This window comes from Galleria mellonella, unplaced genomic scaffold, assembly GCF_026898425.1.
Source record: "Galleria mellonella isolate WM207_F2 unplaced genomic scaffold, CSIRO_AGI_GalMel_v1 utg40, whole genome shotgun sequence".
Lineage (NCBI taxonomy): Eukaryota > Metazoa > Arthropoda > Insecta > Lepidoptera > Pyralidae > Galleria > Galleria mellonella.
Genome location: NW_026442094.1, coordinates 4,417,025 through 4,443,161, shown reverse-complemented (window position 1 = coordinate 4,443,161; position 26,137 = coordinate 4,417,025). Strand labels below are relative to the sequence as shown.

General features: G+C 34.5%; 1 protein-coding gene across 3 annotated transcripts in view; it reads left to right on the top strand.

The window, feature by feature from the left end:
* The window catches only part of LOC113520445 (activating signal cointegrator 1 complex subunit 3), a 30,413-nt gene that overhangs the window by 2,513 nt on the left and 1,763 nt on the right, over positions 1 to 26,137 (top strand). For all 3 annotated transcript variants that reach the window (XM_026905779.3, XM_052898109.1, XM_026905780.3), the window contains 32 exons: positions 316 to 565; positions 1,222 to 1,405; positions 2,075 to 2,226; positions 2,606 to 2,751; positions 3,395 to 3,595; positions 4,458 to 4,650; positions 5,369 to 5,555; positions 6,409 to 6,535; positions 7,056 to 7,339; positions 8,778 to 8,883; positions 9,544 to 9,768; positions 10,107 to 10,196; positions 10,299 to 10,443; positions 11,078 to 11,214; positions 11,434 to 11,610; positions 11,991 to 12,216; positions 12,690 to 12,831; positions 14,023 to 14,134; positions 14,918 to 15,009; positions 16,043 to 16,119; positions 16,858 to 17,078; positions 17,572 to 17,674; positions 18,025 to 18,214; positions 19,043 to 19,196; positions 19,733 to 19,869; positions 20,573 to 20,789; positions 21,380 to 21,538; positions 22,345 to 22,486; positions 22,925 to 23,115; positions 23,550 to 23,740; positions 24,955 to 25,123; positions 25,701 to 25,988. In XM_026905779.3, coding sequence (XP_026761580.2) covers positions 316 to 565; positions 1,222 to 1,405; positions 2,075 to 2,226; positions 2,606 to 2,751; positions 3,395 to 3,595; positions 4,458 to 4,650; positions 5,369 to 5,555; positions 6,409 to 6,535; positions 7,056 to 7,339; positions 8,778 to 8,883; positions 9,544 to 9,768; positions 10,107 to 10,196; positions 10,299 to 10,443; positions 11,078 to 11,214; positions 11,434 to 11,610; positions 11,991 to 12,216; positions 12,690 to 12,831; positions 14,023 to 14,134; positions 14,918 to 15,009; positions 16,043 to 16,119; positions 16,858 to 17,078; positions 17,572 to 17,674; positions 18,025 to 18,214; positions 19,043 to 19,196; positions 19,733 to 19,869; positions 20,573 to 20,789; positions 21,380 to 21,538; positions 22,345 to 22,486; positions 22,925 to 23,115; positions 23,550 to 23,740; positions 24,955 to 25,123; positions 25,701 to 25,988 — 5,415 coding nt within the window. The remainder of the gene's footprint in view (positions 1 to 315; positions 566 to 1,221; positions 1,406 to 2,074; positions 2,227 to 2,605; positions 2,752 to 3,394; positions 3,596 to 4,457; positions 4,651 to 5,368; positions 5,556 to 6,408; positions 6,536 to 7,055; positions 7,340 to 8,777; positions 8,884 to 9,543; positions 9,769 to 10,106; positions 10,197 to 10,298; positions 10,444 to 11,077; positions 11,215 to 11,433; positions 11,611 to 11,990; positions 12,217 to 12,689; positions 12,832 to 14,022; positions 14,135 to 14,917; positions 15,010 to 16,042; positions 16,120 to 16,857; positions 17,079 to 17,571; positions 17,675 to 18,024; positions 18,215 to 19,042; positions 19,197 to 19,732; positions 19,870 to 20,572; positions 20,790 to 21,379; positions 21,539 to 22,344; positions 22,487 to 22,924; positions 23,116 to 23,549; positions 23,741 to 24,954; positions 25,124 to 25,700; positions 25,989 to 26,137) is intronic.

Sequence of the window (26,137 nt, the reverse complement as noted above, 5' to 3'; positions counted from 1 at the left end):
AGGAAGAACCACAGGAAGGTCGACCTTGTAGGGTATATTACTAGCAATGGAGCTTTTAGATCCCATTACTAAAAAACTCTTTTCTTCTTAGTGTTGTACTATTCATGTTTATAAATTCCAATTACCACATTTCCTTAAGAGACTTGCAAGTATAAAAAAATTATATTACGTAAAGTATTATTAAATAAAATAAATACTAAAAGAGTATTTTGAACTGCCAGTCTGTCCAAGCAACAGGATAAATAATTCTGTATTGTAATAATTTCAATTGTATAATTTTACTGCAAATATTAATAATTATAAATGTTATTTCAGTTTGGTAAAACCTGGCTAGAAGTAAAAGTAAAAGAACTGTATACTAGGGATAGTGGAATATCCAGTGCAGATATATTACAATCTATCATAACATTTCTGAATTCAACACGATCTAATGATGAACTACAGAATGATCTCTTCGAGTTGTTGGGTTTTGATAAGTTTGAATTCATTCTGGAAATTTTGTCACATAGACAAGATATAATCGATAGTTTGAAAGCGCCTCCTCCACAACCTACTCTGTCAGAACGTATGTATTTTAATATACATGTGTACGTAATAATTTTTTTATGTAATATGATGTCCTTCATCACATATAAGTCTCATATTTTATATACAGTTCAATGAATTATAATTTATTTATAATAGACACGATCTTAGTTTCTTATAGTCTATCTAATAAAAAATGCAACGTGTCACTTCTTTGAGTCTTTCTATCTGTAACTAACAAACAAATGTGATTCAGATATTAAAATTCAGTTATTATATTCAGATATTTGTTCAGTCAGTATATTTACAAGTAATAAATCAGTTTAATTAATTCAGTAATTTTAATTTTTATTTGTGTTAGGGCACACAAACATGTAGTCATGTGTCATTATTATTTTTTTATACCACAAAGGTGGCAAACAAGCATACAGCTTGTCTGATGGTAAACGATCACTGTAGCCTATGTACGCCTGCAACACTAAGGGTGTCACGTACGCGTTGCCGACCCTTAAGAAACCTTAATTTTTTTTTTCCTTAATTTTTCATGACCCATAAATATTATTAATTTATTAATTATACTACGAGACTATATTGCAGAAAAGAAAAATTTAAAAGATTGTATTGTATACTTTACTTGCTACAATATGGAACCCATAGAATCTCAGTTTAACTTATAGAGTCTTTTTATTATAATAGTTGCAGCAAATCTTCCCGAAAATAAAATGCCTCAATACTTGTGCCAAGTATCAGTACTGTCTGAACAAGAGAAGATGCTTGCCAAATTAGTGAGAAAGGGAGAGAAGAAAGCAAGAAATAACAAGAGAAATGATGATGAAGATGATGAACCAGAAATCAATGTAGCACAAATGAGAGCTCGAAGGTTTGTCGTAATTTTATTTATAATAATTTACTACTTATCACCAGAGGGAGACTTTGTACAAAAATCGATTGCTTGGGTACCTCTGTCCCATTCGTGTTTCTACCGTGAAGCAGTTGTGTTTTTTTTTTTTGATGGGTGAAAATGGTATGGTAGCCCCGCCTGCGCTAACGGGATACGCTGGCGGAGCACCAGTGAAGGGTGATAGGTGAGAATGAAAACAGGCCAGTTAGCTCATCATGATGAATTCATCAGGAATTAACCATGATAGTTTCCAGGGGGGACCGCGAGGAGGTCGACCTGGTTGGGTATATTGCTAGTAATGGGATTCTCAGTCTCCATTACTAACAATCCCTTTCCCCCTGAAGCAGTTGTGTTTGCATGGCTGTGTTTCGGTTTGAAGTGTGGAATATGGCGTAAATTTACAGAGTACAGAGGAATAACATCTGAATCCTCAGGAATGGCAATGCATGGGGAGTATCATGGGCGAAACAGTATACTCTGTTATGTCCATGGTACTGCACGTATCTATAGACGACGGTTACCACTTTCCATCAGGTGGGCCGTCAGCTTGTTTGTCATTCTGTTGTTTAAAAAAAAAACATAGTCTATAGCCATTCATTCCTTTAAATTAAATATATCTTATTTATTCCGTTTCTTTTTTTATTACAGAATAGCTGAACTGTCAAAACCGGTGGTACCATTTTCTACATCGAAATCTTCAAATAATACAGATCCCATTCTACAGAAAATATCCTATTTTCAAACTAAAGTTCAATATCCAAATGTGTATGACTCGTCTATAGATGCAAAAAATGCAGCTGGTAAATATTATTCCTCTAAAAAATAACTAATGTGTATGTAAAATATCTATTATAAAATACATATAGAATTTATAAAATAACGTTGACATGTCTTATCTTCATAAATTCAATTCAATTCAATTCAATTTATTTTTATTCGGTACAATACTGCATTGTGTTGAATATTTTTAGTGATAAGAATATATCATAAAATATAACAAAACAAAAAAATATGAAGCGACAAAATAACCAATAATAATTGTCAAAAATAACATTACAATCAATTTACAAATGTCATTAGTAAAGCATAAAATATAAGAAATTTGAAAATAATCAGTAATTGAAAATAATAAAAAATAATCTCATGAAGCCCTTAATGATTTCCTTTCTTGACTTTCAGGTTTTGTATCAGGACTGAAATTAATGTTGCCTGAAAATGCTGTTAGAAAAGACTTGAAAGAGTACGAAGAGGTTATTATACCGAAAAATGATCCACCGCCTTTGCAAATAGGAAATAAACGTGTTCCTATATCTGATTTGGACGAGGTAAGTTGGTAATGTAAATGTAACACTCAAATATAATACATGGTGTTTTTTTAATTCATTTAATATTTTTATGTATAAGTATATTGTTATATATATATATATATATATATATATATATATATATATATATATATATATGATATATAAATTATAAATGCGAAAATGTTTAAGGAGAGACAGATTGATGCTTGTTACTCTTTCATGCTAAGACTACTGAAAGAATGTGAATAAAATTTGGTATATGGGTAGGTTATATCCCAACTTAGTACATAGGATACTTGACATAAGCGCGAATTCACGCGACCGAAGACGAGGGACAGAGCTACTATCATATAATATTCTCATTGTCAACTCAAAGAAATATTTTGTCAAACACTGTATTAAAACGACAAATCAATTAATGCTATGTTAGCCTTTACCGCCTTTTTTAAAAGAACGCCATACATAGTCTTTTAGAAAACTTTATTAGTAACTTCTATCTGCAACCAGAGCATTCGCAAAAGGAAACTCTTTTTAAATTGCGCTATACACGGTCATGTAAATTCCAATATGTTATTAAAAATTGTATAATCGCAGCTCAAAAACAAACAAATCATAATCTTATGCTTTTAACAATAACGTTTATATCTATTGTACATTACAGATAGGACAAATGGCATTTGAAAATATAAAGGAGTTGAATCGAATACAATCAGTGGTATTTCAAACAGCGTACAACACAAATGAAAACTTACTAATTTGTGCCCCGACGGGAGCGGGTAAAACTAACATAGCACTGCTGACAGTTGTGCATCAGATCAAACAACATATTGAGAATGATGTTATTATGAAGAATAAGTTTAAGGTTTGTATTTTCTAGTTTTAAAAAATGAGGTGAGAACCTTAATTTTTTTACTCATTTTGAATAATTTTAAGTAAATAAAAGGAAAGAGGAAGTGTTAAATTTGTCTTAATTTTTTTGAACGTCACGTAATATTGTCGTCATTTCTGAAACGATTTTGGTGAATTTTTTTTTGCAATCAATAAGATGTCGAGCCCATATTATTTTTTATCGATTGCAACAAGATTTATCAAAATAAGTCTCGTATTAATTTTATAATGCTCGGATTTTCTTTGCTTAACAAAATCAGAAATGGCGATATCCGCAGAAAGAAGCAAAGCAACTGTCATAGCTCGAAAAATAAATAAGCTGAAGTGACAATGAGCTGGTAAAACCGTTAACCGATGGGGCAGAAAGATTTTTGATAATTAAGTGATAAGCTTTAATAAGCAATTTTTATTAAACCTTCAGTTATATTATTGTAGTTTTCATAGGCATATGTAATTTAAAAAAAAATATACAGCCTTTGTTACTCACTCTTTATGTAGCTTTGTACTGGTAAATTTTTTTTACAATCGATTGAATAGTTGTTGAATCCATTACAAACAAGCAAACAAAAATTATAATATTATTTATTTATTTATTATTTATTTAACACTTTATTCCACCAACATAACAGGATTTATTGAACAATTTTCAATACGTATAGTGGAGTACAAAAGGCGGTCTTATTGCTAAGCAATCTCTTCCAAACAACGTTTGGGTAGAAGGAATTAAAGCATAAATAGGGAGGTAGCGCATTAAAAAAAAATAGATCTGTAAAAATAATATCTGTGACAGCATAGTCATATTATTAGTGTATATGGTATACATATACTTTCTCCAGATTATATACATTGCACCGATGAAAGCCCTCGCGTCCGAAATGACGGCCAGCTTCGGACGCCGGCTTCGCGGTCTCGGCATCGCCGTCCGAGAATTGACTGGCGACATGAAACTTACTAAGAGCGAGGTCCAGCAGACCCAAATGATAGTCACCACACCAGAGAAATGGGACGTCGTCACTAGGAAAGGAGCCAGTAAGTTTTAAATAGTCGTAGAGTTCAAAAATTTATAAGAGCTTTTTATATTTACTATTTTCTATACCAAAACGAGACTAACAAGGTTGTCTTCATTTACATAGATAGGGGCCTCTATTGTATTTTATGTGTTTTTTTAGATAACAAAAACAGTTAATTTTATTTTAAAATATATATATATATATATATATATATATATATATATATATATATATATATATATATATATATATATATATAGAATTACAAAACAGAAGCCAAAAACTTCTCCTTGTGATAAACAATGTTTGCTTCTCCCTTTCCTGTTTCATAATGATTTAGATTTATCCGATTTCACCATTAAGCCTACCAAATCCCAAACAAGTGAAATATTATTATAAAACACATTTGCCTTACCGCACTGGTACTGGGCGTTGCTGTCTCGTTTTATCACGTGCATACGGTAGCCAAAACGTGTCTATAACGTAAAAAGTAAAAAAATACCACTCCTTGCAATTTTCAACCGATTCCAAAAAGAAAGAGGTTCTCAGTATAGTTTTTTTTTTTTACTCCGTCAGTTGTGGTCCGCGTTTTAAAAAAGACTTATTTTTATCTGAAAGGATACACTGCAATAGTTATTAAATTAAATTAAGTGGTTTTATCACAATTGAAGTCAATTTTTTTAACACAACCTTATTTCTTTTCATATTTATGTATTTTACATTTTACATATTTATAGCGGATACGGAACTCGCATCGATAGTGAAGTTGATAATCATAGATGAAGTCCACCTGTTACACGGCGACAGGGGGCCCATAGTGGAAGCAATAGTCGCCCGAACGCTCAGGCAGGTCGAATCGACGCAAAACATGATCCGCATCGTCGGCTTGTCCGCTACGTTGCCGAATTACCTTGATGTTGCCAGGTAAATTGGACTTTATTTTCCGCGCTCTCATTTGGGCCATTGTACGTATGAAAGTTTTTATTTGTAGTTTCGAAAAAAATATTAAAAGGCAATAAAATTACTGGGTACTGGGTAATGTTGGTATTTTTCACATATTTATTTTTCATTATCATCTGCTACTTGTTTTGAAGTTCGATCTTTTTTTATACAACTTAGAATGGCAAACAGGCTGACGGCCCACCTGATGGAAAGTGTTAACCGTCGCCTATAGACATGAGCAGTACCATGGACATAACAGAGTATACTGTTTCGCTCATGATACCCCCCATTCGTTGCCATTCTTGAGGACTCGGATGGTATTCCTTTGTACCCTGTAAATTCACGCCATATCCCACCCTTCAAACCGAAATACAGCCATGCAAACACAACTGCTTTACGGTTGAACATGGGAACGAATGGCACAGAGGTACCCAAGCAAACGACTTTTGTACAGTCTCTTGTCGCTCTCTCTCTCCCTCGATTATTTGTCTACTTTACTCACATATTTGCCGTGTGGTTCCAATATAGAATGGGCTACATCCTTCCTTTCCCATGGGTGTCGTAAGAGGCGACTTAGGAAACTAAATGATCGAGAAATGAATGAACAGTAGCGTCCCTCTTTTAATATCACCAAAACCTAACTGTAGTTGCCAACCCGCCTGCCAAGCGTGGCAAGTACCGGCAAAACCCATCAATAGGGGGAAGCCTATGTTCAACAGTGAACGATTGACGGCTGATATGACTGGTGATGACTCATATATTTATCATCTGGACTGCCAATAACTATGTAGCTTTAATTAGCTTTATATGACTGGTCGATTGGTTTTGACACCAGATTTCTACGTGTGAATCCAAACATCGGATTGTTCTTCTTCGACTCGCGTTTTCGTCCCGTACCATTGGAACAACAATTTATTGGCGTCAAAGAAGTCGGCAGCGGCGGCGGTGCACATCTCAGACAAGTAAGCTTTTACTACAATAATAATATTTTATTAAATAAGAGATATGAAAAATACCCTTTAACACTTGGCTTTTCTTTTTTTAGGATGTTCTTTAATTACATAGTAATAATTTTTCTTTTAAATTATGCTCTCTACCTCATTTCTTTATGGTGTAATGTTGTGAGATCCCATCATCCCTTTACGTAAGCTTTATTCGTAAGATTTTATTAATTTGCTTGTTTTACTAGATACATTCAAATGCTACATATACCTTAAAAGAATTACTTTAAATTAATTTGTCATAGTATTGTCTTTCCCAGCCCAAAAGTTGTAAAAGACACTAGAATTAAAACTCTTTGTTCTTGTACTCTTCTATGTAAAAAAAGTTTGGGATAAAAATTCACATGTATTTATTATCCGTAAACCAATGCAAAGTGTATACACATATTGCACCTACCATTAAAGAAGTGTAGAAAAATAACTTCTTAATAATTTAATTTTTTAATTATTTAATTTTTTTAACCTTTCACCTTCGTTGCAGATACAAATAATGAACGAAATATGCTACGACAAAGCTGTCGATATGGTACAAAAAGGTCACCAAGTGATGGTGTTTGTACACGCTCGCAACGCCACCCACCAAACTGCCATGATACTGAAGGAATTAGCCCAAAAAAAAGGCCATTTGAAACACTTCGAGCCCGAGGACTCAGGAGGCTTCTTGAAGGCTAAAAAATCAATATCTACCAGTCCCAACAAACAATTGGCAGAGTTATTTGCAAGTGGATTTGCGTGTCACCACGCGGGGATGTTGAGAAGTGACAGGTAAGTCTTTTTTGAGAATACTTTGTGTTTCCTGTATTTTTGTATCTGTATTATCTGTATTTAATTTAAAAAAAAGTGTATAATTCCTCTTCCTTTATATATAAAGCACCTTTCGTACTTATTAATATAAATAAAACCGACAAGTAAGTACGACATAAAACATCATAACCTTCAAAAAAAGACTTAAGTAAGTATTTATATCTATATAATAGTGCGCCACTTGTCCTTTGTCTTTTCTCTCTATGTCCTCTACTCGAAAGATGTGTGGAAGAGATTGCATAACATTAAGGTCGCCTTTTGTATCACTTCACATTACAATTTACTGTATTTATTATTTTTATAAGTGTTACAATAAAGTCTAAAATAAACATATGTATAATAAAAGGTCAGCAGCACATCAGCATTTCATCCAATGATGCGGGTGCTTATTAGCAGCGGTAGTCACTTACCATTAGATAAGCCGTATGCTTATTTGTCCCGTGTTATAAAAAAGTGTCAGTCACCTAACAAACAAAATATACTATCATAATGTTATAATTATTTTAATGAATAAATAAAAATAAATAAATATTATAGCCAAATAAAATATATTTGCATTGTTCAATGAAGTTGGTGTATCTATAGATTAGAAAAGAGATAATATTTCATGAATTTATCAATATGTGGATCGAAATGACCGAAGACGATTCTATCTGACCTTTCGCTTACTCACTTTAGTTTTTTTTTATACAACTTAGAATGGCAAACAAGCTGTCGGCCCACCTGATGGAAAATGGTAACCGTTGCCTATAGACATGAGCAGTACCATGGACATAACAGAGTGTACTGTTTCGCCCATGATACCCCCCATGCGTTGCCATTCCTGAGGACTCTGGTGTTATTCCTCTGTACCCAATAAATTCACGCCATATCCCACCCTTCAAACCGAACTGCGGGCCAGCCTCTACTGCGTTTTGGCCTTGTTAGCAAATAGGCTGGATTCTTTCTACATGAAACATTGTGTTGCGTTGCATGTCGAAAGAACTCGACTATAATTATAAGTGTAATAATTTAATTAATTTAATCCTAGTAACCTTAATACAAACGATGATTATTATTAAACTCTTAATACAAGTAGTTTAGAGGTTTTTGGTTTAGTTGGGAGGTTTTATTTGTCTGTTATAACATCAAAGAATAAGATTCTATTCCTTATGAATATTTACATAAAAAATGTATATTCATATTATATTTACCCGTGTGAGGTGGATGTGTTTCGTAAATTTACCTCAGGAAAGGTAAATTTACGCCATATCCCACCCTTCAAACCAAAACACAGCCATGCAAACACAACTGCTTCACGGTTGAAACACGAAACATTTCAGAAAGCTTCAAAGTAGACGTAAAATGTTTACTCTGTATCACTATATTTCAGTTCTTATACTTGATTCTTGTATTACAGGAACATGGTTGAGAAGTATTTTGCTGAAGGTTACATAAAAGTTTTGGTGTGTACTTCGACACTAGCTTGGGGTGTCAACTTGCCCGCTCATGCCGTTATAATTAGGGTATGTACGCATTCACTTTTATATTGTGTGCTCTCTAATCTGACATTTTACCAACATAGATATATTTTTTTTTTTTGTAAAATAGATAAGAAAGACGATGGAAGAACTCTACGACTTTAATAAAAATTAAAGAAGTTGCTACTAAACTACTTTTCTTTATAGCACTACTTTACTTTTCTCGCACTGGATCCTTTCGAAATTATGTAGTAATGCTATTTATATTAATCATACTTATATAATAAAATCGATACTGGACAACGTACAAATATCGTCGGTCTGTACATAGAAAATATTAAAAAAAAAAAGTTGATAGGAGACTTCTAAAAGCAATAGAAACCAAAACAATCATTGTTGGAAAATATGTCTGTCTCTCTGTCTGTTCAGTCATCAAAAACTGTTGTTCCAAATTGAATATAGTAACTAATAAATGAGCTCTATTGAACCTAATGTAAAACGAAAAATTGACAAACAAAACTCATGCAGTGGTGTCATCTGTTTAAATTCACATCTCTTCTTACCTTCAATATTGTATAGAAAGTGGCTATACATACGTACATAAATATACATATATACATACATTACTATAAGAATAATTCTCATTAATACAAATTGTGAATCAATAAACCTCGTTTTAATATAAATCTTATCTACTTTCAACAGGGCACAGAAATCTATGACCAGAGTCACGGAACATTCGTAGATTTGAGCATTCTGGACGTACTGCAGATATTCGGTCGCGCTGGCCGACCACAGTTCGACAACTCAGGAACAGGCATCATCATCACTACGCATGATAAATTGACGCATTACTTAAAGTCGATGACGAATCAGTTCCCTATAGAGAGCAACTTTATCAACCTGCTAGCAGATAATTTAAATGCCGAGGTAATTTTATTTTTTATGGTAATTAATAAGTGTAAGTAATATATTGTATGTAATCGCCTTATTTTATGCAACTTAGAATAGAAAACAATCTAACGGCCCACTTGATAGTTGTAACCATCGCCTATAAACATAAACAGTACCATGAACATAATAGAGTATACTGTGTCGCCCATGGTAGTCATGCGTTAATCATTTCTAAGGATTGAAGTGTAATGCCTCAGTACCCTGTAATTTATGTTTATAGGCGACGTTACCACTTTTCATCAGGTGGGCCGTCAGCTTGTTTGCCATTTTAAGTTGCATAAAACTAAAATTTATAAATTATATATTCTTTCCAGGTTGCACTTGGTACAGTTACTAATATAGACGAAGCAGTTGAATGGCTCAGTTACACGTACCTCTTCGTGCGAATGAGAATTAATCCTCAGGTAAGGGTTACACAACGCCATCTAGTTTCAAACTAAACAGACATTGTTCTATTATATACTAGACAACTGATAAGAAATACTATATTTATTTCTTTTGTCTAGGTGTATGGTCTAACATACAACGACGTACAAGATGAGCCAATGTTAGAAACAAAAAGACGTGAATTGATCACCGCGGCCGCTATGCAGCTCGACAAAACGCACATGATACGTTACAACGAGCGCACTGGGGACTTAAACGTAACTGGTTAGTGTAAACCTGTGTTTATTTATCTATTTTTATCTATATCTATCTATCTAATGTAGAAATTACGCGCCTATTATAGACGAAACAGAAAAACAATGTGTAACCAAATTCATCATCCCTATGTCAGGTATGATCGACATACATACACACGCATGCACGCACGCACCCACGCACTAACAACGAATTTAGTCGAACAATAAAATTGGCTGAGCCGGTCCACCCGTTCTCAATTGTCCTTATCAATGAAAACATTTCATTTTATTTATATAAATTAATACCACTAGAGATTATGATTTTATTATACATTGCCATCTAGTCTCAAGCTAAACGTACCTTGTACTATTTTTTTTATGGGTGAAAATGGTATGCTAACCCCGCCTGCGCTAACGGTATACGCTTGCGTGGCACCAGTGAAAGGTGATAGATGAGAATGAAAACAGGCCAGTTAGCCCATCATGATGAATTCTTCAGGAATTAACCATGATAGTTTCCAGGGAGAACCGCGAGGAGATCGACCTGGTTGGGTATATTGCTAGCAATGGGATTCTCAGTCTCCATTACTAACAAAGCATCAATGTCAGCAGTCAATGTATATGTATTTAAGAAATCTAATTTAAGTTTATTCTCAACACAGACCTGGGACGTACTGCCAGCCACTACTACATAACTTGCGAGACGATGGAAGTGTTCAACTCTATGGTCCGAAAATCTATGACGCAGGCGTATGTACTAGAAATGCTCACGCGTTGTTCCGACTTCCAACAATTGAAGGTTGGTTACTTTTAAAAATACCGAACGTAAAAAACTATTTTCAATTCTTTATAAAAGCATATCTCCTTTCTCTTAAATGATAGTACCTTATATCGAATTTCTTCAAAGTCGATCCAGCAGATTAGCGGTGAAAACTAAACTATCAGCTAGACAATATTGTATTTGTAAATTACTATGGATACTGCTAATCACATCTCTAAATAATTACATTAACAACAGGTGAGGAAAGAAGAGTTAACAGAACTGTGGAGCCTCAAAGACCAATACTGCGAACTGCGTATTGATGACCCTCCCGAAGACATACACTGGAAAATCAACATATTGCTGCAGACATATCTCTCACGTGGACGGGTCAATGGCTCCTCGTTGCAATCTGATTTGAACTATATCAGTCAGGTACTTTAAGCCTAAATTAAATTACAAAATTATCTAGTTTTATTACTTTAATGTCATTTATGCATGTGAACCTATTTCGTAAGGCTTGTAATAGGCGAACAAGTAAAACGCAAAGTTATTTTTAACATATTGACATATAATGAAGCAATTCATTTATATGGCACAGTATGCACTCATACATACATAAGATCATTCATTAGTTTTATGAAACAAGAGCAATTACAACTTAATTCTAAGTAGTGGTCCTTCGAGCCGGATTAATTAAGGTCTCCCGTACTTTTTTAAGCAAAATCTACTTGTTATACTAAGAACTTTATTTCAAATCAATTCTATTATATTATTACTTTCTTTATTTATTATAATTCATATTCTATTTTTAGAATGCAGTACGTATAATTCGCGCACTATTTGAAATAACACTCCGCAAAAACAACGCATATATGGCCGCCCTATACCTCAAGATGGCGAAGATGTTGGAACTACAACAGTGGGACTTCTACAGTGATATGAGACAGTTCAATTGTTTCACTATTGAGACGCTCAAACACATCGAGTATCCAATGTTAAAGCCGGATCAAATTAGGGATATGGACTGGAAGGAAGTAGGTGGGTATTTAATTTAAATTTTATGGCTATATGCATATGATTGCATTTCATTTCTATATTAAGCTCAATCAAACAAAGTGGAGGAAGATAAAGGGTGTCACCAAAGATAAAATAAATAAAATGATTTATGAGAAAAATGATAAAAAAAGGACTGAGACAAAATTTGACAGATAGAAAATTGATCTCCTTCAGGTGCTTAATGACCTTAATTAACAATTAACCCTTGACTACGGTTTGCTGATTTTAAAATCTCAGATGCATAAATCTTTTCCTGTCTGGAGCTTTCAAAATCGAATTCCACTCTAAGTTATTTATATGTTTCATTTAAAAATTATTACCACTGATTTTATATTTCGAAGGGTATGTAAACGTCGTCGTAAGTAACCTCAAAAGACTTTTATAACCAAAATGTGCTAGAAACTCTTGCTTTACACAAGAGGGCGACTGATTTATTTAATTTTCTGTATACATAGGTGACTTGATACGGAACCCTAAAAACGCTAGACACCTAAAGAAATGTGCCGACGAGTTCCCGCTACTCGAAATGGAGGCGAGTCTACATCCGATAACAAGAACAGTTCTCAGGATTCGACTAACTATTATACCTAATTTCAAGTAAGTCGACAACATGCTACAAAATAAATAGGAAAACATATATTTTTTTATACTCCAAAGGTGGCAAATAAGCATACAACCCATCTGACGGTAAACGGTCACTGTAGCCTATAGGCGCCTGCAACACCAGGGATGTCACGTGCGCGTTGCCAACCCTGAAGAAACTTTATACCCTTTTTGAAGAACCCCATACTGTAGTCTCTAAGGGAAACCTCGGATTGGAGCTCATTCCGCAGCCTAAGCGTTCGTGTGATTTTTCTCTGAAACTGCACTATAAATCTATAACTTGTAAACGTTTTTGAAATGTAGTTTAAACATTTTCATGTATAAGGTTATTGTATCACCATGTAACTTATTGACTTTTCCTATAATATACATACAACCCATTTTACAACAACAATATTTACAACTTACTATTATTTACTTATTTACTTTATTTTATTTTATTTATTTGGCGCACATAACAGAAGTTTACAAATACAAACTTAAATTATAACATGCAAGTACATAAATGTATTGATCAGGTAAACTTGCCACAACATGTGCACACAGCATGATCCAATAATAAATGCGACTGCAACAAAGCCATTCGGTTGCAACTATTAGTGAAAAAAATTAAACATAAAAAGAAACATAAACATAAAGAAAGTTAAATAAAAAACAAAACAAAATTATATAAGAAATTTCTAAATATTATATTATTTTATACAATTGTCTGCGATATTGATTATAACTGAGTCCAAATATATTAAGGTCGATTTACTATCTAATTGTCTAAAATCTCTTTCTATATTAAGATACATACTTTATTTTAAAGCGGTCACTTGATCGCTTATGGTTGGATTAGGTACCATATATATGAAATGTCGGTAGGTTTAGTGTTAATGAATAAAATTTAGATAAATAAAATAAACATGAGACATGTGTAATAGATAGTGAAAAGAATTCAAAAGAGGGAAAACTCAAAATAAAACTCTTTTATACATACATATCTGTCACGCCTGTCTCCCATTAGGGTAGGCAGAAACAATGGAACGCCAAATGCTTCGTTTCAAACAAACCTCTTTCGCTTCTTCCACATTCATCAATCTTTTCATACACGCTCTTAAAACCCTTTTATCTTAAACACAATGTGGGACGTTAATGGTTTGTAAAGTTGATTAAACTCAAAAAATATTAATTTCGACCCAGGTGGAACGATAAATACCACGGCAAAGCACCGGAGGCTTTTTGGATATGGGTAGAAGACCCCGACACCGACATAATGTATTACCACGAATACTTCCTTATAACTAAGAAGCAGGTATTTGAATATTGAAAATAATATTTAGGTATAAGTAGATGTAAATTACTCAATTATATAAATATGGCTATAGAATTAATATAAAGAATTATTTTGTCATAACTATTATAATGACTGTTGCATGTCAGTTATGACAAAATGTGTGAAACCAACTATTGTAATATTACCATGTCACCTTATTGTACCACATTTTTAGCAATAAATTTTATTCATTAAATCATTCATGAAATATTTTTTTAGTTTATTAGAGTACAAAATAATGTATTGAAATATCTATGTATACTTAACCCTTTTAGTGCCATTGATTTTTACTCATATCTACTTAAAAATGCCAAAGAAATCTTTGTCGTGTTAATTTCATTTACCCTTGTCTCTAAAAAAACTGTATCTCCTCCAAAAATTATCCAACTTTAATATTTTTTTTTACAGCAAGCTAAACAGCGACTGATTTCACGAGCGCTATGACGCTCGTGGCACTTTTATTTGCAATGCGCACGATCGTTGGCACTCAAAGGGTTAAAAACAAAAACTAGATCTTGAATAAGTTTTGTTTGATTTTTCATTATATATATACTTGTTATCAGTTATAAATAATATAAATAAACATTATAGCACGATGTTATTTATTTATAGCTAAACTAACATGGCCCCTGCATGGCATAGAAGGTGTTTAAGTCCGCCCGTTTTGAAATTTTTCAATCGCACAATAATTTATTTGATTTTTTTTATTTGATCTGACATTGATTCAGTTTCACTTATCATTATATATTTTAATATTTTTAGGTAGTCACCAAAGAGCCACAGGAACTGATCATCACAATCCCGATTTCTGAACCTCTCCCTCCTCAATACTACATCAGAGCTACTTCAGAAAGGTATTTGTTTATATGCTTTTGTATATTCACTTATAATATAGATGTTAGGTTATTAAAAAATGTACACAGGCTGACTTAGCCCTTAAAGAGATTTCTTTCAGTCAATCTTGTGAACCTGAAAAGAGAAAGTATCTATAGAGTTTGTATATAAAGTATAAAACACAAAGGTATTTCATTAAATCTATACTTATAATAAATCTGTAGAGAGGTCAGTTCTGTACATGAAGTATATTTCCAAAATAACTATCAGGGGGTGATTAGTTATCGACACTGATGCCAAAAATGCAATCAGTAAAATTTTTGTCTGTCTGTCTGTATGTTCGTTATTGAAACGAAAACTACTTGACGGATTTTAACGAAACTTGGTACATTTATTCTTCATACTCCTGAGCAGGTTATAGTATACTTTTCATCACGCTACGATCAATAGGAGCAGAGCAGTGAAGGAAAATGTGTCTGTTACATCAAAACCACTGAACCGTGAGGAAGGACATAGGCTACTTATTTTACGAAAAACGACGGAAACGCTAACGAAGTCGCGGGCAACAGCTAGTTAATCATAAAATCAAAACACAAAAGACATAAAGGTAAAGGTAGTTCCGTAGACAACACAGAATGTACTGTGATGCCTATAATATCTTCATTTTCGTTGCCATTCTTCCCTCCTAAAACATCTTCGAAGCCTAACTGCTGTTGCCAATCCGCCTGCCAGGTGTGGCAACTACTGGCTAATCTCTCCTAAAGGGAGGCTTATGTTCAGCAGTGGATAATTAAAAGCTGATATGATAATCTCACTTTTCAAACTGAACCACAGCTATAAAAATATATTTACCAATACAGTTGACGCATTTGTGTCAAGGCGTAACAATTTCTAACAATTTAACAATGCCATGCATAAAAAAAAACTTTTTAACAAAACGTTTTGTGCATGTCCACTAAATGACGTACATCACCATATTATTTATTTTTTTTAATATGAAATTATAAGAAATTCGCCAAATGTTGATACAATATTTTATTATTTTTCTTTCAGGTGGCTAGGATCAGAAAGTGTTTTACCATTAACATTCCAGCATTTGATACTACCTGAAACACATCCACCTCACACGGGTAAATATAATATGTATATACATTTTTTATGTAAATATTCATAAGGAATAGAATCTTATTCTTTGATGTTATAACAGACAAATAAAACCTCCCAACTAAACCAAAAACCTCTAAATTACTTGTATTAAGAATTTAATAATAATCATCATTTGTATTAAGGTTACATTATTATATTGTATTAAATTAATTAAATTATTAGACTTATAATAATAGTGGAGTTCTTTCGACATGCAACACAACACAATGTTTCATGTAGAAAGAATCCAGCCTATTTGGTAACATGGCCAGAACGCAGTAGAGGCTGGACCGCAGTTGGGTTTGAAGGGAATGGCGTGAATTTACAGGGTACAGAGGAATAACATCTGAGTCCTCAGGAATGGCAACGCATGGGGGGTATCATGGGCGAAACAGTATACTCTGTTACGTCCATGGTACTGCTCATGTCTATAGGCGACGGTTACCACTTTCCATAAGGTGGGCCGTCAGCTTGTTTGCCATTCTAATTTGTATAATATATATATATAACTGCTGAGCAGTGACGCAGATCGTAATATCGTAATATGATATTAACGTAATAATCGTAATATGAGAGATACGAATAGTGGTGTAAAAACAATCCACAGAGTTTAGAAGTTTTTGGTTTAATTAGATTTTAATGATTACTTGTAAATATTACGTTACACAGATGTAGGTCCACCTTTAAATTCATAATAACCTATTACACAATTTGATTTTTAGACTTGCTGGAACTCCAACCTCTGCCTGTGACAGCACTAAACAACCCATCGTTCGAGATGCTATACAACTTCAGCCACTTCAACCCCATACAGACGCAGATATTCCACTGTTTATACCATACAGACAACAATGTGCTGTTAGGCGCGCCCACTGGCTCCGGCAAGACGATTGTCGCTGAAGTGGCTATGTTCAGGGTGTTCAACGAGTACCCTGGGTGCAAGGTGTGTGACCAAGATTTTTTTTATATTTGCTTTACTAACAATCTACCACGGCTTTGCACGAGTAAATAGAAAGATAAATTAGCATTTTATATTAGTTTTAAGGTGGTTGGCCACTAAGCAAAATTATACACGAAATACTAGATGGCGCTAGCATCAAGACTTGTGTTTTTTGTTGATTATTTTGTAATTAAAGTACTGTCTTTTTTTTTTTACAACACAGGGGGCAAACGAGCATGCGGCTCACCTGATGATAAGTGACTAAACTACTGTGTAATTAAACATATAAATAGAATAAATGTATATAAATTTTTACCGGCAACTTCGTCCACGTGACTGGGACTGTCCTTTTCCGTCCCATATAGTACCTGTATACCAAATTTCATAGTAATTATTTTAGTCGTTAAAGCCCTAAGACGAAACAAACTCATTCACATTGATAAAGATAAATCATTTTTCTTACAAAAAAATAATTGCTATGTTTGAATTTTTTCAGGTTGTTTACATAGCACCGTTAAAGGCACTAGTCAAGGAGCGAATTAAAGACTGGAAAATACGACTCGAAGAGAAACTAGGCAGGAAAGTCGTCGAACTAACAGGTAAGGTAGCTTAGATAGACTCATAAAACACTTGCTTCCTTTCCTTGTATTTCTTCTTTTTCTAAAATTTGTTCCTTTTACATATTCACATTGTCACTGGATATTTTGAAATGATTAAAGGGAACAACATAAATATTTTATAATTACCCCTTTCCATGCAAAGGTTGCATTGTTTTCTCATTGTAATTATTTCTTATAATTGTTTATATTTATAATAGGTTTACTATTGTAATCTTTTGGAGGAAACAATAAAGAGTATCTATCTATACATTTCAACGGTAAACAAACAAACTAAGACTCTTGAAAAATGTAATAATTACAATTGTCATAATTTTTTTTTTCATTTTTAGGTGACGTCTCGCCTGACATTCGATCGATAAAGAGCGCACATGTCATAGTGACGACACCTGAAAAGTGGGACGGCATCAGCCGCTCGTGGCAAACCAGGAATTACGTCAGGGACGTGGCGCTGATCGTCATCGACGAGATACATCTTCTCGGAGAGGACCGGGGTCCCGTCTTGGAGGTTATCGTGTCTAGGTAAAAACTAATACTGCATCCTTGATCAGTATAGCCTTGTAACAATTTTGGTCTATTGGGCAATAATATTTTTATCGCTTTAGCCATTTTGCCCCATTGGACAATAATATTATTTCTTTAACCATTTTGCCCCATCGGGCAATAATGTTATTGGCTTAGCCATTTTGCTGCATCAGGCAATATTATTTTGTCACTAGCCATTTTCCCGGCTAACTTAGATGAGTTGGCGGAGAAAGGGATTGTTAGTAATGAGACCCCATTGCTGGCAATATACCCTATCAGGTCCACCTTCGCGTGGTTCCCTCTGGAAACCATCGTGGTTAATTCTAGTGTAATTCATCGCGATGGGCTAACTAACCTGCTTTCATTGTCACCTATCATCCCTCACTGGTGCCCCGCCGGCGTATACCATTAGCGCGGGCGGGGTAACCATTCCATTATCATCCATTAAAAAAAACTTAGATGAGTCTCTCACTGGTTGGGAGAGAGAATGTTGGTAACAGTCCCTAACTCCTTTGTTTATCATGAATTTACTCAGTCTAAACTCTCAAAACATGAGGTGTTGCTTAAGACAATTATAATAATTTAATATTTTGTAGCCTTTCTATTCCTGGCATAGAATAGGCGACCCATTCCTTTCCCGTGAGGCGACTAAGGAGAGCGAGTAATGAATAGCAACGTCCCTCTTAAAACATCTCTAAAAACCTAACTGCAGTTGCCAACCCGCTTACCAAATGTGGCAACTACTGACAGAATCCCCCTTATGGGGAAAGCTTATGTCCAGCAGTGGACAGGTAGCAGCTGAAATAATAATAATAAATATTTCAGAACGAATTTCATCGAATCTCACACGTCCCGGCGTCTGCGTATCATAGGCCTGTCGACGGCGCTAGCCAATGCTAAAGACCTCGCCAACTGGCTGAACATCGGTGAAATGGGACTCTACAATTTTAGGCCTTCTGTGCGACCCGTACCTTTGGAGGTATTGTTGTTTTTTTTTTTACTAGACATTGAAAGTACTACTGCTGTGCATAGGTGCTCTACCTTAGTGAACACAATAATTTGGATAGATATATTTTTTATTAATACAATTTGGAATGGCGAACAAGTTGATGGCCCACCTTATGGAAAATAGTAATCGTCATCTATAGATATGAACAGCAATTCTTAAGATATTATAGTTTTACCTCTGTACCCTGTAATTTATCTATCATATCGAATCCTTCATACTAAAACACAGCCATCCAAATATAACTTGGTGAAAATAATGATTTAATTTTGTTGATACTATCACAAAAGCAATTTCTTAACGAAAATAGTAACAAATTAAAACATTCAGTCAATTAATCGATTTTCCATTTGTCCTAATGTCCAATAGTACTACTATTGGAGAGTACAGCAGTCTTATTGTCAATTTGATTACTCGTTATTCCATTTTCATAAAATTTTATTGAAACATGCTATAGATACGTTTACGCTACCACTATAGTTGTACTGAAACCAGCATGCGTCCCTCAGGTGCACATATCAGGTCACCCGGGGCGGCACTACTGCCCGCGCATGTTGTCCATGAACAAGCCCACGTTCCACGCCATCCGCCAGCACTCGCCCGCCGCGCCCGCCCTCGTCTTCGTCTCCAGCCGACGGCAGACCAGGTATGTCTCCATACCATTTTTTTTTAACTAACTGACCCAACAGACATCTTTCTGTTCAGTGCTAAGCTATTGGATTGGAGACTTGATTGCTATGGGGCCTCTAATGGGGTGAAGAGATGGTTAGTAATGCGGAGTACTAGACTCATTGGTAGTAATATAGGGTATATTGCCATGTCGACCTCCACGTGGTTCCCTTGTAAACTGTTGCGCTTAATTCCAGGTGTATTCTTCAAGATGGACTGACTGAGTTGCCTTTTTATTCTCACCTATCATCCCTTACTGGTATCCCGCCAGCGTATACCGTTAATGCAGGCGGGGTTACCATTCCATTATCATCCATTAAAAATTCCTCCCTACCCATGAGAAAGGGATTGTCAGTAATGGGGTCTTACAGCTCCATTACTCACATTATACTCTATCAAGACGACCTCCATGCGGTTCCTCATGGAAACCATCATGGTAAATTCTTGTGAAATTCGTCATAATAGGTAAATGACCAGCTTTTCATCCTCGTTCGTCATTTCTTAATAATAATAATTTTTTTAAGCTATTTTAAAAAAAATAATTCTTAATGACTGGGCGCTGCATACTGACGATGGCAGTGAGTTCCAAGGACATATGGCGTGCACAGTGAAGAATTTAGAATGATTAAAAAGTATTCGAGTTATATAAAAAATATAAGCATAATTAATTCATATTTCAGATTAACAGCCCTCGATCTAATCGCGTATCTAGCGGCCGAAGAAAACCCCAAACAGTGGCTGCACATGCAAGAATCGGAAATGGAGCAAATTTTATCCAACATCCGGGAATCGAACCTGAAACTGACGCTCGCGTTCGGTATTGGCATACACCACGCTGGCCTGCACGAGAGAGACAGGAACACTGTTGAGGAGCTGTTTATTAATCAGAAAATACAGGTAACTTGTATATGAAATAATGGAAACTTGAAGAAATATTAAATTTCTAATAATATTTTATTAATATATTTTTTTATTAATATAAATAGTGTAAAATAAAATAAAAGATAATTTATGTCGTAACACGATACCAGATATCCACCTAATTCATACAGATGTTTATATATTTAAAAAATCATTAAAACCAGTCGAGCAATTACGAAGATTAGCATAAACGAGTATTGTGACACAAGATTTTCAACCGACTTCAAAAAAGGAAGAGGTTGTATTTGTTTTTATGTTGGTTCCCTCAGAACTTCGTTATTTATTGATATATTAATTTAAAAAAATATTTTTTAATTGTTCTAAACTTACTTTCAGATTGATCTCATAGCAATTGCATCAAAATCGATTCAGAACTTTAAAGTTCTGAATCGATTAAAATTAATTTCTAATCAAAATAACTAGTTTTTATAAAAGAAAATATCATATAAATACAATATAATTATCATTACAATTATTGATTTAGTGATTTATGATTGAGTATGCAAATAAAAGTAAAAAATAATAATTAATACAATAAATAAATTAGAATGTTTCCATTCACCAAGGTCCTGATCTGCACAGCGACGCTTGCCTGGGGCGTCAACTTCCCCGCGCACTTGGTCGTTATCAAGGGCACAGAATATTATGACGGCAAGTCGCGACGCTACGTCGACATGCCCATCACTGATGTACTGCAGATGATGGGCAGAGCTGGCAGGCCACAGGTTATTTATTTTTTTAATAGACAATTACTTTTTTTTTTACACTGCAGACAGAGGCAACAGCTAAAGATCTACCCTCAAATAAATAATTAATATATGAGTCAGAGAAATTTACCAATAGTGCACTACATACCCGTGTGTATGTATAACCTACCTGATGCAGTGACGACTGTGGTACTGCTTTTTGTGTAAAGATGGCGCAATCCGTCGTTAAGATTTTTAGGGCGCTATCATGGTGCTTTCTTACCAAGAGATGGCTTTACGTGCTCTCTTGGAGACAGTGTCAGCCACTTATCGTATCACGTACTCTTTTTTAAAACATTACATTACATTAGAATATTTCAGACCTTTACCTAACAATATTGATCTATATTGAAAAATACAAAATAACAAACCACGGACTTTTTTTTTAATGGGTGATAATGGAATGGTAACCCCGCCTGCGCTATCGGGATACGCTGGCGGGGCACCAGTGAAGGGTGATAGGTGAGGATGAAGCAGGCCAGTTAGCCCATCGTGACGAATTCAACAAGAATTGTTCACGATGGTTTCCAGGGGGAACCACGTGGAGGTCGACCTAATAGGGCAAAGACAAACCACGGAACTGTCGACAGAGGCCTGCTATGATAACATAAATATCTATAACCTTCCATTAATAAGTAGCGTTCCTTCATAATGGTGACCAGCATAATTAGTGGCAAAAGTCAAGTATTACGCTCACTATAATAGCAATTTTCGACGTCACTGTCAACCCTTATTGAGATTACAGTCATAAGCATATATATTAAACAGTTTTTGTTGTCTATTAGTATGACAACGAAGGAGTGGCTGTCGTACTAGTTCACGACCAGAAGAAAAATTTCTACAAGAAGTTCCTGTACGAACCTTTCCCTGTTGAATCCAGCTTGTTGGAAGTGCTTGCGGACCACTTGAATGCCGAGATTGTTGCGGGTATGTAGAGCCGAAGTTTTTTTTTATAACTAACGGATCGATACGGAATCATATTTATTTTTTAATAAATTGCACCCTGTGTTACTCTCTAATGATTTAACTTCTTTATAGAAGTTAGTTCATCTTAACAAGTGAAAGATTTTTTTAAATTGGTTTAATCTTTTTTTTATCCTTTACCAATAACCAAATTTTTATAATATTCCCCCCCCCCCCCTCTATTTCTCACCTCTTAATATTTATTTAAACCATAATCATTATCTTCTGACGTCTTCTTTCAGCCTGACGTCAATCCTCTTTGGGTATATATATTTAAACCATAATATTAAACATAATAATTGCCAAAAACTTCAAAGAGCGTTGTAGGGAAAACTTTTTATTAACCATAAACTAAAAGACCCGTATTTAATCTACCCTAGTCTACCATCACAATTTGAACAGGCACAGTACAAACGAAACAGGACATCCTCGACTACATGACGTGGACGTATTTCTTCCGGCGATTGCTGAAGAACCCGTCGTACTACAACTTAGAGAGCTTGGAGCCTCAGGACGTGAACCGCTACCTGTCCAACTTGGTGCAAACCAGCATCGACGCGCTCGTACAAGCCTACTGCGTTGAGATTGAAGAGGTAATATACCGTATATCTGTTTACCATATCCATGATAAAATTTTTGTATTTTTTTAATAGTATTTTGCTATTTTTTTTTTCTATAATTTGTTACATATAATAATCTATTCAATAGCTATTTATTAAAAAGTAACCAAGTTTTAGAGGGAGGCTATGTTCAACAGTGCACAGTCGACGGCTGATGCAACAACCAAGTTCTAATAAAAGTATTGTTTGTTAAGCTTGTTTGCCATTCTAAGTTGCATGGAAAAAAATTACAGGAACACTTTTTAAACGAAATTACAGGCCAATAACAATAATTCAAAATCGGTTATTTTATTCTTGTTTTATTTAGTGTTTACATTTTCAGAAATCTATTGAAGTACTAAACTATAATACGGTTAATGAAATTTCTAGACGTTTTACGGTTCAAAAGTATATATTTTCGATATCAGGACGAGCGTACAGTGCACAGCACGTGGATGGGCCGCATCGCCTCCTACTATTACCTCTCGCACCGCACCATGGAACATTTCACTTCGCAACTGGCGCCCACTCTGCACGTCGACAGTCTACTCAGAGTGCTGGCAGACTCGTACGAGTATGCCACGCTACCGGTCCGCCATAACGAGGACGTACTTAATGGGTAAGTCTACTTCCAAGTCTATTCAATCTATGAAGAATTAAAGAGAGCATTTAAATTTCTTTTATGTGAAATGATGGCAAACTAGAATGTGAATCAACAAATACCGCCTTTCCCAAAGTGGGCAATAACGCCCCCTTATGGGCGCTGCAGGCCTATAGGGGAGCGGTAAGAGACCCAGAAAAAAATGGGGACCTTGTGTAAAGGCTCATTTAGAATTAATGTTTAATTTCCGTTTATATAGCTTACAATAATTGGTTAATTTGAAGTAATAGTGGTTTTTAAGTAGGTGAAAAAATGGGGGCGCTAAAAAATAATTTATTCTCAAAGTGGGCTGTAGACAAAATAAGTTTGGGAACCCCTGTACTAACAGTAAGTGATGACCGCACCCCAAAGACACTAACAACACCGGACACTAATAAAGACGCATGCGCATTGACTCTGATTTTAAAAAAAAAATAGAGAAGAGAAATTAAATTACAGGCGTAATCTTCAGGAATGCATGGCATTGGTTTACATGTACCTACAATCGTAAAAATATCAATTTCAATCAATATAAAACAATAATTGCAACGTCAATTAGGTATTTAAAAAAGAATCTGGCGTTGGTTTTTTTTTATATTTAATCAATTTTTTATTTGTACTAATTATTACCGCCCCATTCCGCTATAGAATAAGTTACCCTTTCCCGTGGGTGTCGTAAGAGGCGACTAAGGGAACCCAATAACCGAGGGATGGGCAGCAGCGTCTCTCTTAAAACATCATCAAAGTCTAACGTCGGTTGCCAACGCGTGGCAACTATTGGCAAAACTTCTAATGGGAAAAGCCTATGTTCAGTAATGAATTAAATTTTCAATTAACGACTGATATCATAATAAATAAAAACTATTATTAGACATCAAGAGTCTTATAGTCGAGACGATTATTTGTTTGTTTGCATTTTCATTAAAGTCTGTTAAACATATTATAATTACTTTTTACTATTTTCCTGTGTTCACTCTTCTCTTTCCTTTGTTATTCTCTCCTGTTCTATGTATGCTATTAAATAGTGTATGTTTATGTGTGTGTTATTTATGTGTATTAGTACCTATATAATAGTGGAAATGATTTTTTGTTGACGCCTTTTGTATCACTATTCATTTATATTTACTGTATTTATTGTATTTTTTTTTTTACTTGGTACAATAAAGTGTAAAATAAATAAATACTTTTTACAGTGAACTATCGCAGCAACTTCGCCTACCTGTGGACCCTCTGTCGCTAGATTCGTCCAACGTGAAAGCATTCCTACTTCTACAGGCGCATATGACACGCGTCCCGCTACCAAACACAGACTACCTGACTGATACTAAGTCAGTGCTCGATCAAACCATACGAATATTACAAGTAAGTGCTGTACTGTTGATTTATAATTTTTTTAAATCCATATTATAATATACACAAGCTCGTTCATATCTAATCTATCATATAATTTAAACTAGAAAGTCGAAAGATTTTATTTAGTTGTTTATAGTGGAACTCAAAAATACTTAATCTATTTTAAAAAAAAATTAATTATAGAAAGTAACATTATTAACAAGTAATATAGGATGCATTTTATTTCATAAATAGTGTTAGTCCCACAAAATCTATTTAAAAACTAAACTGCTCAACCGATGTTGATAAGACCAATCTGTAAATATATCCTTTCAGTTAAAAAACTTTTCAAGTCAATTTAGAATAAACGGAGTTATGAGGTAACAAACATGAAAAAACTTACGGGCAAAAAAAAAAACATACGACTAGATTAAGAACCTCCTTCTTTTTAAAGTCGGTTGAATAGAACTCTACCTATATATATAATATATAAATTAAATAAGTTCCCAGGCAAAATAGCAAACTGGTTTAAAATTTTTACTAGTACATTTATACACTATCAGAAATTTTAATACACTATCAGAGCAATTAATATCTTACCTTACAGGCAATGATTGACACGTCAGCAGAAAACGGCTGGTTGTCTGTCTGTCTGTCCTGTCAGATGCTAATGCAGAGCATCGTACAAGCGCGGTGGCCAACCGACTCACCCCTCACCACATTGCCCCATATCGACTCGCACCACTTATATATGTTCACACATATGACCAAAGACACAAACAAGCCTTGCACGTTGTTGAATGGACTCAAAGTGGTCTGCATGAGGAACTATGAGCTTCTAGCCAAATACTTGAGAAGAGAATTCGAGGAAGGTCAAATTGAGCAAATACATAGGGTGAGTATAGCTCAATTTTATTCTCAGAAATTATTCATAATAATTTATATTGTTCTGCAAATAAAAAGCAGCAATTTCAATTGTTATAGAATTAATAGAAGATTAATAAATGTAAAAACAATTATTCAATATCGATTCCAAATCGCCGA